The sequence below is a fragment of the Genypterus blacodes genome, unplaced genomic scaffold (genome assembly GCF_046128005.1).
Source record: "Genypterus blacodes isolate CSIRO-AG114 ecotype Tasmania unplaced genomic scaffold, CSIRO-AGI_Gbla_v1 ptg000090l_1, whole genome shotgun sequence".
NCBI classification, from domain to species: Eukaryota; Metazoa; Chordata; class Actinopteri; order Ophidiiformes; family Ophidiidae; genus Genypterus; species Genypterus blacodes.
Window position 1 is genome coordinate 2,553,974 of NW_027466895.1, and position 14,718 is coordinate 2,568,691.

At 46.8% G+C, this 14,718-nt stretch overlaps 1 protein-coding gene across 1 annotated transcript in view; it reads right to left on the reverse strand.

Moving 5' to 3' along the window:
- Positions 1-14,718, reverse strand: part of LOC143007480 (protein O-mannosyl-transferase TMTC2-like) — a 38,161-nt gene that overhangs the window by 17,709 nt on the left and 5,734 nt on the right. The window contains exon 2 of the mRNA XM_076158839.1: positions 449-1,055. Coding sequence (XP_076014954.1) covers positions 449-1,055 — 607 coding nt within the window. The remainder of the gene's footprint in view (positions 1-448; positions 1,056-14,718) is intronic.

Genomic DNA, 14,718 nt, shown 5'->3' on the forward strand with positions numbered 1-14,718 from the left:
ACATGCAACACACACACACACATGCATATACACAAACATGCATAATGGGGTTCAGATCCTAATCTAGAGTTCTGTGCATTAACTTTCCATTTACCGCAGCCAATCGCAACTGTGAAAGTAACTGGATAACTTCCTGTCTGCATACAGCTCCTTCCTGTTAAACAGATGATAAATGAGAAAAAGCTTGCTTTCCTTCCACGGGTGCAGTTTCAACGGGCAAACAGTTTTCCAAATTACTCTCCTAATGAAAAGCAAGTGATATGCGACACACACAGTTTCCATACAAACAAACCAGCATAATCGTACACACACTCCACATACACACATACAGGACCCATTAACAGCAGAGTGAGCTTTCCTGCCCTCTGAGGTATAGAGGAGGAAATGTATCCACGCAGACACCAAGACACACACAGACGAGTGCCAGAGCAGACGTGCGTTCCTTTACCTTCCCCAGCAGGAGGAGCAGCGCTTGCCGCAGTCGGAGTCTCTGGAACACGAAGAGGTCGTACGCGGCCGACACAGCCAGCACCGTCACCCCCTGCTCCTTCCACAGCATGCTGGTCGCTGCGCACCACAGGCTCCCCAGCAGCCACAAGTAGCACCGGCCCACCGAACCGCCACCCCACTTAGTCAGGGGGGTCCCGCAGGAGCGAAGTCCACAATATCTAGCGTAGCAAAAAAGAGACAGCAAGAAAAACAGGGCGGCACCAACGTCTGCCCTCCCCACCACGCCCGCAACCGCCTCAGTGTGCACCGGGTGAGAGGCGAAGAGGAGGCCCGCCAACAGGCTCCATGGCCCTCCACCTAGCAGGGGGCGACTGAAGGCGGTGAAGAGGGCGGTGACCAGGCCGTGGAGGAGCACGTTGGTCAAGTGGTAGCCCCAGGGCTGCAGGCCGCTGAGGGCATAGTTGAGGCGGAAGGAGAGCGTGCAAAACGGGCGGAAGGACTTGTGGCTGCCGCTGTGCGTGAGCAAGGTGCCCCAGAAGTCATCGTACAGGATGTTGGTCCACGGCGTCCCAAGAAGGAGGTCCTGGTTGGTCTTGATGGCTCGACTGAAAGAAGAAAAGAAGAACTTAGTTACTCTTAAAGCTGCAGTTACCCTCTTAAGCTACTTGTTTGGTTGCCTTTCGATGGTTCTCAACCTCAGTAGAAATCTGTTGCCCAGCATAGAATGCAGCCAAAAGTGATGTAAATACAGAGTGGAAGTAGCCAGGGAACACGGTAACAGTGCAATGCAAAGGTCTGGTCAATGTTCCAGCTGACCTTCTGAGTTCGATCAAATCAGGAGAGAAACCTTAAGAAAACTTTGGGTCATTAAACTGCAACGGTGGTCTAGAAATTTTGAATTACGACCTCATAATGTGACGGCTGCCAATGTCAACCAGCACAGACGGAAGAGTTACAAGTTTATGTTATTAGACATTTGAGCAGAGTAGGTTATTCACTGTTTTTGTTGGCTTATCTAAAATAAAATAAGCACAAAAAGGATGAAATAACACATTTTAACCGCACTAAAGATCCGGTGATTGAAAGTGAAATAGAAATTAGTTAAACGTTATTAACACACCACAGACAGATTACACACACACACACACGCTTCACACAAGCAGCTTGTACATGACACAAGTACCTGCACACACACTTGGACAGGTGGCTGCATGTACACACACACTCACAGACACACACGCGCACCCTGGGGCTTGATATGGAGTCTTATAATTAGCAGATCATTAGCAGGGACACAAGCTGCATTTGTGTACATTGACAGGAGATTCACCACAGGGATCAACAGAGTGATGAATGGTGCAACAACTGGGAGCAAACTGGGAGGATCAGACACACAAACTAAATCAGGTAGCTTATTAATAGCATTAGAAAGCAAATGATAGTTAATGGAATCAAGTTCAGGGAAAAAGTAGATTTTCCGTGAAAATGCATGAGCTGGCAGTGTAATGTTGCCAGAGTGGTCAAGGAAACAAGCAGGGCCAAACAAAGGAGGGCGGAAGTGAGAGCACGAGGGTGAAAAGGTGAAAAGGCTCCCAGCAGCGTCTAGCGCCACTATCCAAGAGCTTTCCAACACACTGTTTTCAGACACTGGAAAAGTGTTGAGAGGGTGCAAACAGGAAGTACAATAAAAGAATTCATCTACGCTTTGAGGCAGTGTGTCCCTGCCAACACAAACTGAGTGAAGACAGTCAACGTTATACGATCATACATCATATGATCGTGTTGCAGTGTCATTCGTTTGCTCCAGAATCCCACAATCTATGAAGTTGAGGGGCTGAAATGTGCCGTCCAAGCAGACTGGAGAGTTTTCCAGACAGGCTGCACTCAGCTGCAGGCGATGGAGCTAACGAGCAGCCGACCTGCACCTCCCTCCCAGCTGAGACACATGAGGAGCCTAACAAGGAGCAGCTCACTCTCACCCTCTGACATCAGGCACAATTGAGCACAATCAAGGAACTTATGCTTGATTCTCTCCACATCATTGGAGAACAATTGCACATTTGAAGTAATCTCTTTCTTCTGGAAGACATCTAGCAAATTTCTTTCAGAATTCAGCAAATGAGTCTACAGATCCCATTAAAAAAAAAAGCTCTAGGTGCATATGAGGTCATACTGAAAACAGTTTCTGCTGTTGCTGCATGAGCTGTCAGGAAAACCTCCATTTAACAGGGTTGTTTTCCAGCGTGTGTGTGTGCACGCGCGCGTGCGACAACAACGCAGCTACACTGGGAAAGTCCTTACTCCAGTATTTGTTAAGTACCTTACGTCACTCAAACCTCCTCCAGCCCCATGTATTATGGTATATATGTGGTTGGAACACACTGGACAATCAATTTTAACGATGCTTTATTTACACTAATGACAAACACCATTCCATTACCACCAGAATTCCCATAGAAACCCAACAAGGTTAAGATTCTTTATTGAGACGCCATCAAAACTGTATCTCAGCCACGTTGTGCACTTCATCCTCTCCGGCAAATTAATAGCGCGGCAATCGACCTGAACCGCAGCTGGATTTGCCCTCGTGCAGCTCGCTCTTATCCTGCGGCGCATATTCGACATGAACACTCTCTGTTGATAAATAATTTAAATATTCAAATCAGCAGGAATCACTCATCTTCCTCTCTGCTCCTGACTGGAGCCGGAGGATGAAAAGAATGAATTAGCCAGCGAGGGTGAGGGAACGTTCTGTCTGTGTGTGTGTGTGTGTGTGTGTGTGTGTGTGTGTGTGTGTGTGTGTGTGTGTGTGTGTGTGTGTTATTCTTTGCAGACGATGCGTTATATCAGCTACATGTTAGCCGCCTGTCTTTGTGTCTTTTCTTGTGTGTGAGCACGTGTGTGAGTGTATGAGGCGAGACTGTGCTGAAGGCTTCATTGGGGTCCCGTCCTTTACAGCCAGGCAAATAGAGTGGTCTCCCGTAGCGATTGCTCTTACAGAGAGGGGGTCTTTTGTATTCAGCCGCCGTACGTGGGGCAGGCGGGCGGGCAGGCAGGCTCGCTATTCACAAAGCTTAAAGTACAGGACGGGTTTGGTTCTTTTCAGTTTTCCTTTTGAGTGGGGGGAGGTGAAATCCATTGGGAGCCGGAGAGACATTAGCGAGTACGGCTTCTCCCCCCACAAGATCATTTCATTCGTGAGCGAGCGAGATCTTCTTTCACCTGTCCACTGCTTTAAGCGTAGAGAAAATTGGACGCCATTCAGTGTTTGATGTGTCATTTCAATATGCAAATGTAGCAGCACTCCAACCCTCCAAACAGTGATCTCACCACTGGCAACTGCTGCTGCAAGCTTCTTCAGACCACTACACAACCAATACACCATGTATGGGCCAGCATGTTGTTTAAATATCTGTCTTTTTGTGGACATGAATTCTCACTCACTCACTCACTCACTCACTCACTCAGCACACACACGCATACACACACGTTAAGGCAAAAGGCAACTAAAATGGACCCAAAGAGAAGCGAAGCAAATGGCTGCCATGGGAGAAACTGACTGAACGGCTTATAAACGTCATCAGTCAAACATCACCAGGTGGACTTTATCTCCCCTGACGACCTGACTGAACCAGACGAGGTCATCACACGACCACAGAATCTAGCTCAGCTGAGATGGGAACTCTGTTCTTCTGAACTGCTAAACTTAAACGTAGGAACACACTGCAGCTCACCTTTAGTGCATTACTCTCTTTAGTTTCACTGTTCTCTCTTTTTATGAGCTCCATAATGGAAGTGAAATATGAATCACATTACAAAACGTAAATATTTGGGCCTGTTTTGTTTGTGTGCCGCCTGACCAGCAGAGCTCCAAGCCAATAAACCTCTGAGGCGTAAACTGCCGTCGTTTTTAAAGTAACCAATGCTTGGCTGAATTAGGACCTTTACAGAGCGTGTCCTCCTGCAGTAACCAGACGGATCAGGATCATCATAAAAACAGGGATAGGGGTTAACAGATCATCACGTCTTTGTCCGTTTCATCTTCTTCCTCAATCTTCTCCTCCCTGCTTTTATTATGCTTAAACACTTTGTCTACTCTGTTCATAGGCTCGAGATTTATTCAACAATTTCATTTCCATCTCCTTCAACATGAGGAGGTAATTAAAGGCGCAGACACAGAGAGCTGCAGCAGACAGACTCAGGTGAAGACGCGGCCGCCACGCTGAAAGGACACACAAATCTGGATCACAGCAGGATGCTGGGAATGGAAACAGTGAATGTACAGGCACTCCACATTTACAGTGGAATCTGTGCGTGTTGATTATGTGCAATACATTGGTGAAAAACAAGAAAAATGGCTCAAAGAATAAGAATAATAACATGAAAATGATGTCATGTTGAATGGTTAGAGGATTTTTCGTCATCAGCTTTAATAATGAATTAATTGATTTACTCATTTATCAAGTAAGAACGCCAAACGTTCCACCCTTCCAGCTATTTGCTTCACTTTAGTTTCTCAGTTGTCACTATTTTTGGCAGTTAATTCACTGAAAGATTAATCGGTTAATTTAAGGAATAATCAAAACACAGATCAATAAGGAGAACAATGACTGCTCGCAGCTCTAAAATGATAATGAGCCATCGATCAATATGTTTCCTCTGTGTTTCTATGCTTATCACTGATCATTGAGTCATCCTGCATAAGACAAGAAAAATGCTTGACAATGATTGATAATATATTGATTGAAACGAGGGAGTCCTTCATTTCATCTATTGCCAGGTATTGACTTTGTCTTCATCTAGATTCAGTGTGATGAGTGGGAGTGCTTGTGTGTGTGTGTGTGTGTGTGTGTGTGTGTGTGTGTGTGTGTGTGTGTGTGTGTGTGTGTGTGTGTGTGTGTGTGTGTGTGTGTGTGCGTGTGTGTGTGCGTGTGTGTGTGTGTGTGTGTGTGTGTTGGGGGTGGGTCCAGATCACCTCTGTGTTAATCCAATGCTAACAGGATTAGAAAGTGATCATACAGACACACAGTTTCTGAGACACGCACTGAGGTCATGGGTTAGCGGGAAATCTGGTTAAAGAATGTATGTGTGTGTGTGGTGTGTCTGTGTGTGTGTGTGTGTGCTCAGATATCCACCACCCAGCATACAGTCTATATACTACACAGTGTTAGTTTGGCTCTTCACCCGGCCAACAGGCCACAGCTGGTTACGGATTTTAAAAATATCCCATAACTTCACCTGGGCGGTCGCTGCAGCGGCGAGCACGTCGTGCTGCACGGCAGGACGCCACTTCACATGCACAGACAGTCGGCCCTTTTGTTTTTATGCGAGAGGTATCCATCCATCACACCGCAAAGGTTTGGACAATTACACAGAAAGCCATTACGCTGGCTGGCCAGACCCCAGCGCTTCATTCACTCGCTCATTCATCGGGCCGATTATTGGCTGCTATAATCCTGCCAGTGTGCGGCCACAGCAGGGAGGTGCAAGGGAGGGGGCGTGAAAAAATGAGATGCTGAGGGGGAGAGAAAGTGAGTGGGAGAGGAAGGACCCACCAAACAGCCTTGTATCAGTAACTTCATAGATTTTGTGACAAATTTGCAGAAAATGTGGCATCTTGAGAGGCAAAATTGATGTCATTTTAAATAAAAGGTCAGTTTAAAAACCAATGATGTAACGCTTTGACCTGAAAGTATTATCTTCATCTTTACAAATGTACAGTTTATCATAGTAATTAGTATGTCAGATGCGTCTGGTGTGTGTTCAGCCCTTCTGTGGCATTTTGTGTTCAAATTTGCAGGTTACAATAATAATACCACACAGTGAATTGTCCCTTTCCACCAATAAGTAACATAAGCTGTAACATAAGTAGCTACAGCAGACATACTGTACATGCAGGGTGGGAAAGGTGCAACATTCCATCTAAAATATACTTTCCACCACTGTGATAGAATATCAAAACATAAAGAATATTTCCTTCCTTTTTTATCAGCATATCTGTTAGTTTCTGTGTGTGTGCGTCTGAGCTGTTGGGTCAGGATGTCGGCATTGCGGGTGTGTCCAAACATCACACATCACTTCAGCGAGACCCCTGGGTGGAACAATGACCCCCGCGGCTGAGGTGGCACCGCCGCGTTCCCACACTCGCTCCCACGCCACAGTGGCACGAATGAGGGAGGATAGGGGGGGGGGGGGGGGAGATAATATCCATAAATGTCTCGATGGCGTTCATAAAACCCCGTCGCCGTGCCAACAAGCTGCTTGTGAAAAGATTTACGCTCAGTTTCGCCGCAGCTCTTCCTCTTCCTGCCGTGTGTGAAATAACGCCGTTAGTTTGGCAGGCCTGAAGCTTTCTCGCGTGCAATTAGATGTGAATTGTGACTTGTGTGAGCAGTGATAAAGTGTGGCTGGATGGCGTTCAGCATTACAAGTTGCTGGAGTGAAAACAGCAAAGATTTTCAACTCTTTTAATGCATTACTGAAGACAAAAAAACTCTTGAGGGTGAACTTACTTTGTATTCTTGGCACTAACCTACATTTCTTTCCCTTTCCTACTCCTCAGCTCAGTGGATTTATCCTTTCATTGATTAAAAATAGCCCATCCTGCATCTCGCTCGCTCGCTCACTGCTGTTTCCCATGGGCAAGCGAGAGGAGTGTGTGTGAGGAGTGTGGCGGAAAGGAGAGGCCAGTTAACTGACTTATTTTTACTCGCCGTGCAGTGATTAACATCAAAACTCAGCTGTCCAGCAAGTGATAGATTGTAAACCTGCAGCACATACGTGATGCACACAAGCGTGGTTACATTTTTCGCAGCCAAATTGGAACAAAAGCGTGTTGATTCGAGGTGTAAATGTGCCGAGGGCGAGTGGAAAACTTCACTCCGCCTCATCTTCTCGCGCTCGGTAGTTATTTCTGGGAGCTATGACTCGCTATACCTGCACCTGGAACTTGGACCCTGACAGTGAAAACTCATTATTTAGTTAAAAATGGAGGGAGCTCACCCATGAAGCAGGAAGGAAGGAGGATGGGCTCTGACCTACGGGGACGTACTCGCAACCGCACGCAGAGTCGAGACGGCGAGGACAACGCGAAACTTCAATTACGCTGCGATTGCGACAACTAAATATATGCGACAACTATATTCTTTTTTCGAATATCTTGGTACAGTCTGATTCCATCTGAAGGTCTGCAGGCTGTGTTGTAATGAAAACAGCAACAGCTACGACCTCAGGTGACCTCCATCTGTTCCCTGTAATACACAAATTAGACACACACAGACACACAATCTGGCATTCTCTCTCACACAATGAGGAAGTGGCTCCATTGTTAGACATTCACACCAGTGCACCATGAAGACTGTGGATATTTACGAGCGTTACAGTGTTTCAGTCCAGCTCAGAGCCGCAATGACGAGTGTTACCGCAGCGATCAAACGGAACACAGCTCCCAAGTGTCCGACCCGACGCTCGCCTCGTACCTGATGAAGATAAAGTCTCCTCAAGCTTCCAGTCTGGGAGAAAGCGGATCTCTTCTGGGGGGCTTCTCGGCTTCAAAGAGGGTATAACTGTCTGAGGCCGGAGCGTCAGGAAGTCGGCCGGCTCTCTTTTGTCAGGGCACAGACTCTCTTTCATGCCCCCCCCACCCCCCAACCCCCAGCAAACCCAGTTTCCTGATTAAGCAGCACAACCAAGAACCAAAGAGTCCAGGAGCTGTGTTTCCTCCCCTAAGCGGATGTGTTGTGCACTTTAATCGCCCCGTTTGTTTGACGACCTATTCAACGATCACAATGTAACCAATCCATACCTTTCAATAGTTACGCAAACCTGAGACTCTGCAAGGTTTCGGTTTTGCAGCCTCGGCTACTGAACCAAACGAACGTCTGTGTCCCCATGCTTAAAAAAGAGATGAACCCAATCAGCGAGAGTGCGGCTCCATCATCTATTTTTTAGCAACATCGATCGCACCCCCGGCCTTTATCTGCACCCGCGAGATTGATTGATCGCGTACCCATTAGCCGTTCGCGCAAAGTCGCGGTGATCCGACAAGAGCGCCCCCGCTGCCACCTCAGCTAAAAAAAAGAGAGGCAGAGCTGGCCGCGTCGCCGCCTGAGTGATGATGTCGATAAAGGACCCAGGATGAATCCTGGGCCGGGGGAGGCTACGGGGAATCAATGGCTAATAAAACTAATGCTACGCTCGCTCCCCCGGGGCCTGAAATATGCGAGGTGCAGTAAAGTATTCCGGTTGGGATTTTTAAGGGATGGCGTGTCAGGAAGCGGAGATAAAACGTGACAATTTATTATCACGAGGAGGTGCAGGCGAGTCCGGATAAATGTTTTCGCCCTTGAAGAACAGGAGCAAACAAGAACACGGGAGATGAAACATTAGGAAGTATGGAGAAAGGTTAAATACAGTGTGTTTCTCCTTTATGCATTAAGAACGGAGCCTTTAGTTTGAAATTTATAGGTATTGAAGAATGTCTCACCCTGTAAATATGCCGTGTGCTATTGTGCCCAACAGCATTTGGAATATTGGAGGCTGAGGGTTTTATGGGGGTCTCGTGTTTCCACATATTCAGCTCTTATCTGTGCAGGAACGGGCCCGGGCTCAAATCTAACACCCTCCACCACCCCCACCTCCCCACCGCCCCACCGGCCATGTTTGCAGCCAGAACCGAACACAGACCTCCAGCGTGTTACCAGAAACCAATTACCTTGCGCAATCAATCGGCAGTCGAACCGAGCGCCGTCGCTGGCTGCAGTTAATTACAGCGCGTGACTTTGGAAAGGTAATTAGGGCGGCCTTTTCTGAGTCGCCTGCGTCCGCGGTGATAAATGTGACGCTCGGAGAGACTGACTGTGCGCCCGTTCCCCCGTGTTACCCAAACAAAACATGAATCATGTTTCAGCACAGGCAGGGGAGAGGTGCTGCTGCAGCATGTAGAACAATGTTACTGCTGCAGGAACTGTTTTATTATTGTCCAATTACAAAATGCTTACTTAGTCTTATTACCGCAATATAAAGTTAAAACAACAATCAATTTGTCTTAACAGTGGTTTATGGGTACCATGTGCCTGGGTTGCCAGATTGTGCAAAATCCCTCTTGCTGGTGTCCATCTCATCAGAACTGATTCTGCCTATTTCTAATCTCTTGATTCTTCAATCTTCAGGGCCGCTTCCAATGGACAGTTTGATCGCCCATCTGGAGAATAGGAAAAACACTTTATCAACGTTTATAAGAGCAGACTTGATGGCAGAATTTTTACTGGCAACCCAACATTATTATGAATGAATTGCCAATCAACAAAATGTTTATTGACCATTCTCACAGCCATTAGTTACCACTAAAGAACGTTTTATGAAGTAACTAATTATGACATCGTCTGCATAAGCCAACATCTACTCCATTGATGATGAGCGAGTGGTTCTTGTAGCAGCAGGTGGGCTTCACTCTCCTCCCCCTGTGCCTCTTTAATTGCTTTTACCTCCTGTGTCTCCAATCAATCGCGTTGGCCCACTTCTGCAAAACCGCTGTTTTTGGCACAGTGACCTACAAAAACCTAAACCTCCAGCCACCTAAACTGATTACAGTGTAAGCCCCCCACCTGCCCGCCCAACCCTCCACACAGCTTAAAACAGGGACAAATAAGGTGCCTGGCATTGATTAACTCCACAGGGAATTGACAAATGTTGCAGGGTCGCCAGGGGTCATGGCTTGGAAATCTATCTGGTAGGAATTCAGAACGTGGAAGCACACGAAAGCCTGCAGAGTCCCAGGTGCTGCGACAACAAAGGTAAAAACCCAGACAAGACTGAGAGCAGACTGTCGAGTCGCATTTATCATTTTCTGAAGTGCTCCCATGACAACCCCCCACACACACACACGCGCTCTCTCTCGCTCCCCCCCTCCTCTCTCGCTCTCTCCATTGCAGGACATCTCTAGTATACGCTGCAATCACCACTCTGCAGCTGCGTCTACCGCTCACGTTCCCAGCAAAAAGAAGCTCTGTCTCTCAAGTCTGCGCAGGCAATCTGCTGTGCATCAGAGCGAACAAGCAATTGGAATCTGATTAACTGAGCGACTGAGGTCCCCCGACACTTGGTCCAGCGTAAGATAGCACGATGGAGTGGAGGGTGAGGAGAGCTTCTAGCTGCAGGCCAAATTAAGGGGGGAGCGATGAGTCCACATTTTTGTTGTACGGAGTCTGAACTTCTGTTCAAACTCTGGCACTGGTCTGAGGAAGTGGATCACAACTCTAATTGCTGATGACAAATCGTGGAGCCAGCGGACGATGGGAGCGCTTTGCGGTGCTGCCAAGGGAGCAGCTGGAGAAACAAAGCCGCATTCTGTTTCTGTTCAAAAGCCTTCTGTCCCTGATTTAGAAGAAATCACTTTAATGCTCGGCTGCAATTGGTTTGTAATCCGAGCGCAAATTTTTTAAAAAGCACTAAACGAACTGAGTTTGTGCCTATATATACACAGTACATTGTAGGACAGAATACCTGAGCAGTGAAAACACGAGAGGCCGCTGGGTTTGATTCTAGAGGGGTCAGGGCGCCTATGTTTCTGTGTTGACAGCTCTCAGCAGTCAGATACACTTGCGGCAGTTGCAAATGCCAAGTCCGGCGCATTAATAGAGCGTAGAGGACTGTATCCAATGCGGAATAGGCCCTCTTTTCTTCTGCCGTGACTAGTTGTCACATTCCAGCATTAGCCAGAGGGAAACGGCGGCAATGGAGGTGCATGTCTGGGGCCAAGCCGCGCCGAATCTGTCTTCTTTTCCAGGATCCAGGCTAATTATTTGCAATCCTTTCAAGCGCCGGTCTGCAGATCTGTAGAACACGGCCCCTGCAACAACGAGACACTGAACTTGACTCTCACTTTGCGGCCGGTGATGTCATCCCTAATGTGCCACGCCGCCGCTCTGCGACCCTTAACCGAGACCGAAGCCAAAGCTGGCAGAAGTCGCGCGAAACTGCATAGACTTTCAACTCTAGAGCATGAAATGCAAGAGTCGATCCACGACAGCAGTAAAACATGCTGGACGCTCTCCCTCCATACAAGCTTTGCTGTGATCCAAGTATGTCAAACCATCAACGGGACGTTCAGAATATATGGATCTGTTTGCTGCAGGAAACTCCATTAGAAAGCCATAAAACGCATCGTATAAAATCATAAAAGCACAATATTCTCCGCTGAGATGGGCTGCGTTGACGACCAGACATGATGTCATGCCCCGACGTCATGACATCTGCATGAAGAAGCGGCGTACAAGCGGCGTACAAGCGGCAGGAGCCAAGGTTTTGTTCTCTGCCATGTCAATATAAATCACAGAATGCAGAGTGGAAGAAACATTTTCTTGTTTCCATACAGAGAAAAATGGCATGCTGGGTAATTTCAGCCATCTTTCCTGCCTGCAACAGGAGATGTCACACTGTGTTTCCTTGCCGCGATGAAACCCAGTGCTCCGCTTTCACGCCGACCTTTAATCACACCATTCAGCGAGTGTGTACTGAGTGATACACATCTACTGCTGTATACCAGGTAAGACAACTAACAAGAGGCACGTGAGGGTACATTGGCAGACGTTAGTACCTTTCACAAAAAATACACAACATAAACTTCCACTTTAGGCAATGAAGTAAGAAACCTGATGGGTGAATATGTCAAATGTTGCAAAGTTAGTTTCTCACCATCATTCTTATATATCTGTAATATGAAAGCAGGTGTTACTGGCTGATAACAGAGATTATCTATGTTGCAATTTAGATATTTTTCTTCTGCACACTGAGTGAAAACAGGCCTTTTTCTAGTGCTGTCTTGGCTGCTGTGTCTAAGCAGGTAATGTAAACAAGTCACAGATTTAGCTGAGCTCTTACATCTTACTTGGGGTGTTTCTTTTGCAACTTTGACAAGTTTCAACAAACACTCCCCACAATATTACACAATTTGAAGTATTTTGCAATGGTTCAAAGGGAACAAATAGGAGGAAAGCGGGGAGGGATACTCAGCAGACTATTGATAGCTCCGGCTCCGTGCTTTGCCTCATCGAAAATGTTTTCATACAAAGCGGTCGCGTTCTTATCAAAATCACCTCATGCATAATTCAGTGACCTTCACCACAGTGCGGCAGCTTAAACAATGACGATAATAAACCGTGAAGGAGATAAATGGATGAGACACAGAAAAAAAATGCAGAAATAAATGAGTGTGTTGTCATAACCCATCATGAAAAGACCGTAATCACAGCCATTGATCCGTGAAGATCAGAACGACGGGTTAATGACTTTCTGTAGGGAGATAAACATGGCGGCTGGTTTATCTCAGGCAGACTGTGGAGGGAAAAACTGCTATTATAAAATGCAGACTCCTCCCATTTATCAGAGCTGCACTCAAACCTGCCATGTTTGGCCAAACTGCCAGTCGCATTATCTGCAGCTCTGCTCCGGAGCACCTGAGAGAAGCCTGAGTGCCGGGAACACGGGAACGACTGGCTCCATTCCTTGCCACGCCACGGGACGGATTGGACGGAGCGGACTGTTGAGCGCAGAGTCAACACAGGAAAATTGGCTTAAACGCCTGCCGACCCTGCATAGGTCATTTAAGGGAGGACGGTTAGTTTGACGGATGACGCTCTTTACGGGCTGTAAACAGAAAATAATGACCTCCACCAAGCCAAACCTGAGTGAATCGTCTTTTTTGGGGGAGAGGGGGGGTCGGGGCAGGAAGTTTTTGCAGACCACAAAACCGTGGCGGCGAGGAGAAAAATCACCATCTGCATTCCAACTCTGTGGTGTCCAGATTCCAAACAGCAATCCCAAACAGATAAATCCTGCGCAGTGCTGTAGCTTGGTGCTGGGACTCTGCCTCCATCCTGCGCCTCCTGTCATCACTCCTCCAAAAAAGCCTTGCGGTGATTGAACCTCGCTCGCTCCCTCTATCTGTACTATCTGGCGCGCTGTGTTATTTCTGTGGTTCTCCCCTTTTAGAAGCTTATCAGGAGGAAACAGGAAGGGGAGAAAGGCTATCTGTCCTTCCTCGGAGTAAATCATCAGGACGTGGAGTGAAATTCAAACGTCTAAACAAGCTCACGTCTCGTACATTGAGGGAGGGAGTTCATCCTCTACATACTGTACGTCTCTACGGCCTTGATTCTAAATGAATCAAGGCCGTAGATTCAGAGATGAATCACAGGCTTCCTCTAGCTCCTGTTTCAGTAAATCCCCTTTCCAAAGTTCCTGACATGCGACAAGGACGGAAAGAGGCGATAAAAACGTTCTGCGACACGCTCCAGCATCAAAGCCAATATCAATCGCCGTGACCGCAGCCTGGAGCGAAGGTAACGGGTCTGTCATCTGATCTCCCCTGAACCTTAAATCCCACGAGCGCTCGCACCGACTCCCTCAATCCTGCCTCTCGGGTTTTATGAGGTGAGAAGCACAAACCGATTTTCCCTCCTCCACACACACACACACACACTGGGTTCTCCATCCCGACCCAGAAATCCTTTTTTAGTATATTACTGCATTTTACAGAAGCAGAAGTCTGAAGCAGCCACGCGTGAAAATGAAAAGTAGAAGGTGCAGCGCCGGGGTTTGGGCTCTGATGAATCTTTATTGGTTTTGCCGAGCGGTTGGCACTCGGAATTATAATTAGTGAGCCGCGTATGCTCACTTATCCTATGCTGGAAGATAAGGGAGCTTCATGGCAGAATGCGTGGCCAAGCAGTTTCTGCTTCATCGTATTCGTGTCATATTTCCAATAAAAAAATGCTAAATATATACGATTTCTCGCTTTACAGTCTGACTCAGCCAAACACACAGCGAGGCTTCAGCAATGTAGACGAAAATGTCATTACAGCAAATAACAAATCACCAATGTGCTTTAATCTGCTACTTAAATTCAGGTTAGTGAGTTACTGTTCAAAGACTTAATGTGAGTAAACTTAAATAAGTATGAATACTTTAAGTGGAAGGTTTCGATGAACTAAGAGCAAATTAAAATGGAGATATTACATCATTTTTCAAGCATATGTCCAATTTGAGGAGATTTCCACGCTGATTAATTGATCTAAAAGTTGATCAATTGGAGATAAACCACAAGAGCGAAAATGTATGAACTTGTATCTAATAAATCTGTAAGAGTAACAAGTAAAAGTATAATGTTATATAGTAATGTTATCAGTACCTCAAAGCTGTACTTAGATGCAGTCCTACAGTCCCATTTCTGGTTATGTGCTTCTAATAGTCTATAGAAACTTCAACTCT